This window comes from Apteryx rowi, unplaced genomic scaffold, assembly GCF_003343035.1.
Source record: "Apteryx rowi isolate R43461 unplaced genomic scaffold, aptRow1 scaffold_1589, whole genome shotgun sequence".
In the NCBI taxonomy this organism is placed as follows: Eukaryota; Metazoa; Chordata; class Aves; order Apterygiformes; family Apterygidae; genus Apteryx; species Apteryx rowi.
Window position 1 is genome coordinate 23,172 of NW_020447851.1, and position 2,581 is coordinate 25,752.

Genomic DNA, 2,581 nt, shown 5'->3' on the forward strand with positions numbered 1-2,581 from the left:
TCAGTACCGCGGCGCGGCCCCCCGCTGCGGACACAGCCCCCCGCCCCACACCTGCCCCACACATGGCCCCAGGGCACTGCAGCCCCCAGCCCCACACAAAGCCCCACACATGCAGCCCCAGGGCACTGCAGCCCCCGGCCCCACACGGGGCCCCCCACGTGGCCCCCAGGGCACCGCAGCCCCCCGGTTCACCTCTCGCAGAGGAGGTGCAGGGCGGTGCAGTGGGGCCCGGGGGGTGCAGGGGGGAGGCGGCAGGGTGCAGTGGGGCCCTGGCTCGCATCTCAGAAGGTGGCAGGGATGCAGTGMGGCCTCAGATCCCCTCACACAGTGTGTGTGTGGGGGGGGGAGGATGTGGGGGGGTGCAGTGGGGCTCCAGCTAACCTGTTGCAGGAGGATGCAGTGGGGGATGCAGTGAGGCTCTGCCTCCCCTCTTGCAGAAGGTGTTGGGGGTGGGGGCTGTGATGAATGCAGTGTGGATGCAGTGGGGCACAATAGGTGTGGGGGGTGCAGAACAGCACAGCATGGATGCCATGAGGTGCAGTGTGGATGCCGTGGGGTGCAGTGTGGATGCAGTGGGGCCCAATAGGTGTGGGGGGTGCAGGGCAGCACAGCGTGGATGCAGTGTGGATGCAGTGAGGTGCAGTGTGGATGCAGTGGGGCCCAATAGGTGTGGGGGGTGCAGGGCAGCACAGCGTGGATGCAGTGTGGATGCCGTGGGGTGCAGTGTGGATGCAGTGGGGCACAATAGGTGTGGGGGGTGCAGGGCAGCACAGCGTGGATGCAGTGGGGATGCCGTGGGGTGCAGTGTGGATGCAGCGGGGTGCAGCAGGGCACAGCAGCCCCAGGTCACCCCCTGCAGGTGTGTAGAGAAGGGATGCAGTGAGGCACAGCGTGGGCACAGTAGGGTGCAGTGGGACCCTGGGTGCTCACCTCCCACAGAAGGTGTGCAGTGGGGCAGTGCAGTGTGGCCTGGTGTGGATGTGGGGGGGGGCAGCTGGGATGCTGTGGGGCACAGCAGGGATGTTGTGGGGCGCAGCGGGGGCGCAGCAGGGTGCTGTGGGGATGCAGTGGGGTGCAATGTGGATGCAGTGGGGATGCAGCAAGGTACTGCAGGTCCCTGGATCAGCTCTCACAGAAGGTGTGCAGTGGGGGGATGTGCAGTGAGGCACAGCAGGGGTGCAATGGGGCGCTGCAGGAATGCAGTGAGGCGCAGCAGGGGTGCAGTGGAGTGCTGCAGGGGTGCAGCAGGCACAGCAGGGGTGCAGTGGGGCGCAGTGGGGCACAGCAGGAATGCAGTGGGGCGCAGCAGGGGTGCAGTGGGGCACAGCGGGGGCGCCGCGGGGCGCCGGGGCCCCGGTCTCACCTCTCGCAGAAGGTGTGCAGGCAGGGCAGCACCTTGGGGTTGCGGTAGCGGTCGAGGCAGATGCTGCACACCAGGAACTGCTTGTCAATCTGCCGCACCACGGGGCTGGCGCTGGGCTCCCGCTTCGCCATGGCGGCGCCCCCGCGGCCCCACGGCGCTCGGCCTGCCGGGGGGGGAACGGGGGGACACGGTCAGACCCACGCTGCCCCACGGCGCTCGGCCTGCCGGGGGGGGGACGGGGGGACACGGTCAGACCCACACTGCCCCACAGCCCCACAGCAGTCAGGGCAGCCCCGGTCAGCTCCCAGCCCCACATCCCCTGGCCCCCCACGCCTGCCCCACACGCTGGGCGTGCAGAACCCCCAGGGCACCCGCAGCCCCCGCAGCAGCGCCTGGCCCCACACGCTCTGGGGCAGGCCGGGACAGGGGTCCCCAGCCCCCTCCAGCCACATACACAGTCCCTGGGTGCCCACAGTGGCGCCTGCCCCACGCCTGCCCCACGCCGCCAAGCTCTGCACCCCACACAACCCCGCAGCCCCCGGCTGAGCCCGTCCCCGCAGCGTCTGGGCGCTGCAGCACCCTGGTCCCGGACACCAGTGCTGGGACGGCGCCATGGGTGCCCCCCACGCCAAACACCCCCCCGCCCCACAGCACCCCCCACCTGCCCCATGGCACCGCCAGCATTCACCTCACCTGCCCCACAGCACCCCCTTCCTGCCCCATGGCACCCACCACCTGCCCCATGGCACTGCCAGCACCCCCTTGCCTGCCCCATGGCACCGCCAGCATCCACCTCACCTGACCCACGGCACTGCCAGCATCCACCTCACCTGCCCCACAGCACCCCCAGTACCCCCCGCCTGCCCCACGGCACCCCTTTGCACCCACCCGCCCTGCCCCACAGCATCCCCAGAACCTACTTTGCCTGTCCCACAGCATCCATGGCACCCACCTCGTCTGCCCCACAGCACCCCACGGGCCACCCACCCACGTCGCACTGCACTCCAGCACAGCTCGGCCATGAGCGCGCCCCACCGCACCAGCCAGCCCCGGCCCACGCCCAGCCCCTCCGCGCGCCCCAGAGAGCAGCGGTGCCCCCCGCCCCACGGGGTGCAGCACCGTCCGGCCTGCCCCACGGCACTGCCAGGGCGAACGGGCACCGTGCACCCGCCCCACAGCTCCCTGCACTCACGACGCACAGCGCGCTGCACCCGCCCC

The 2,581-nt window shown here is 70.8% G+C and overlaps 1 protein-coding gene across 1 annotated transcript in view; it reads right to left on the bottom strand.

Annotated features, from left to right (window-relative positions):
• The window catches only part of TRIM3 (tripartite motif containing 3), an 8,073-nt gene extending 6,562 nt beyond the window's left edge, over positions 1-1,511 (bottom strand). Inside the window, exon 1 of the mRNA XM_026059512.1 lies at positions 1,364-1,511. Coding sequence (XP_025915297.1) covers positions 1,364-1,494 — 131 coding nt within the window. The 5' untranslated portion in view covers positions 1,495-1,511. The remainder of the gene's footprint in view (positions 1-1,363) is intronic.
• Positions 1,512-2,581: the final 1,070 nt, after the last annotated feature.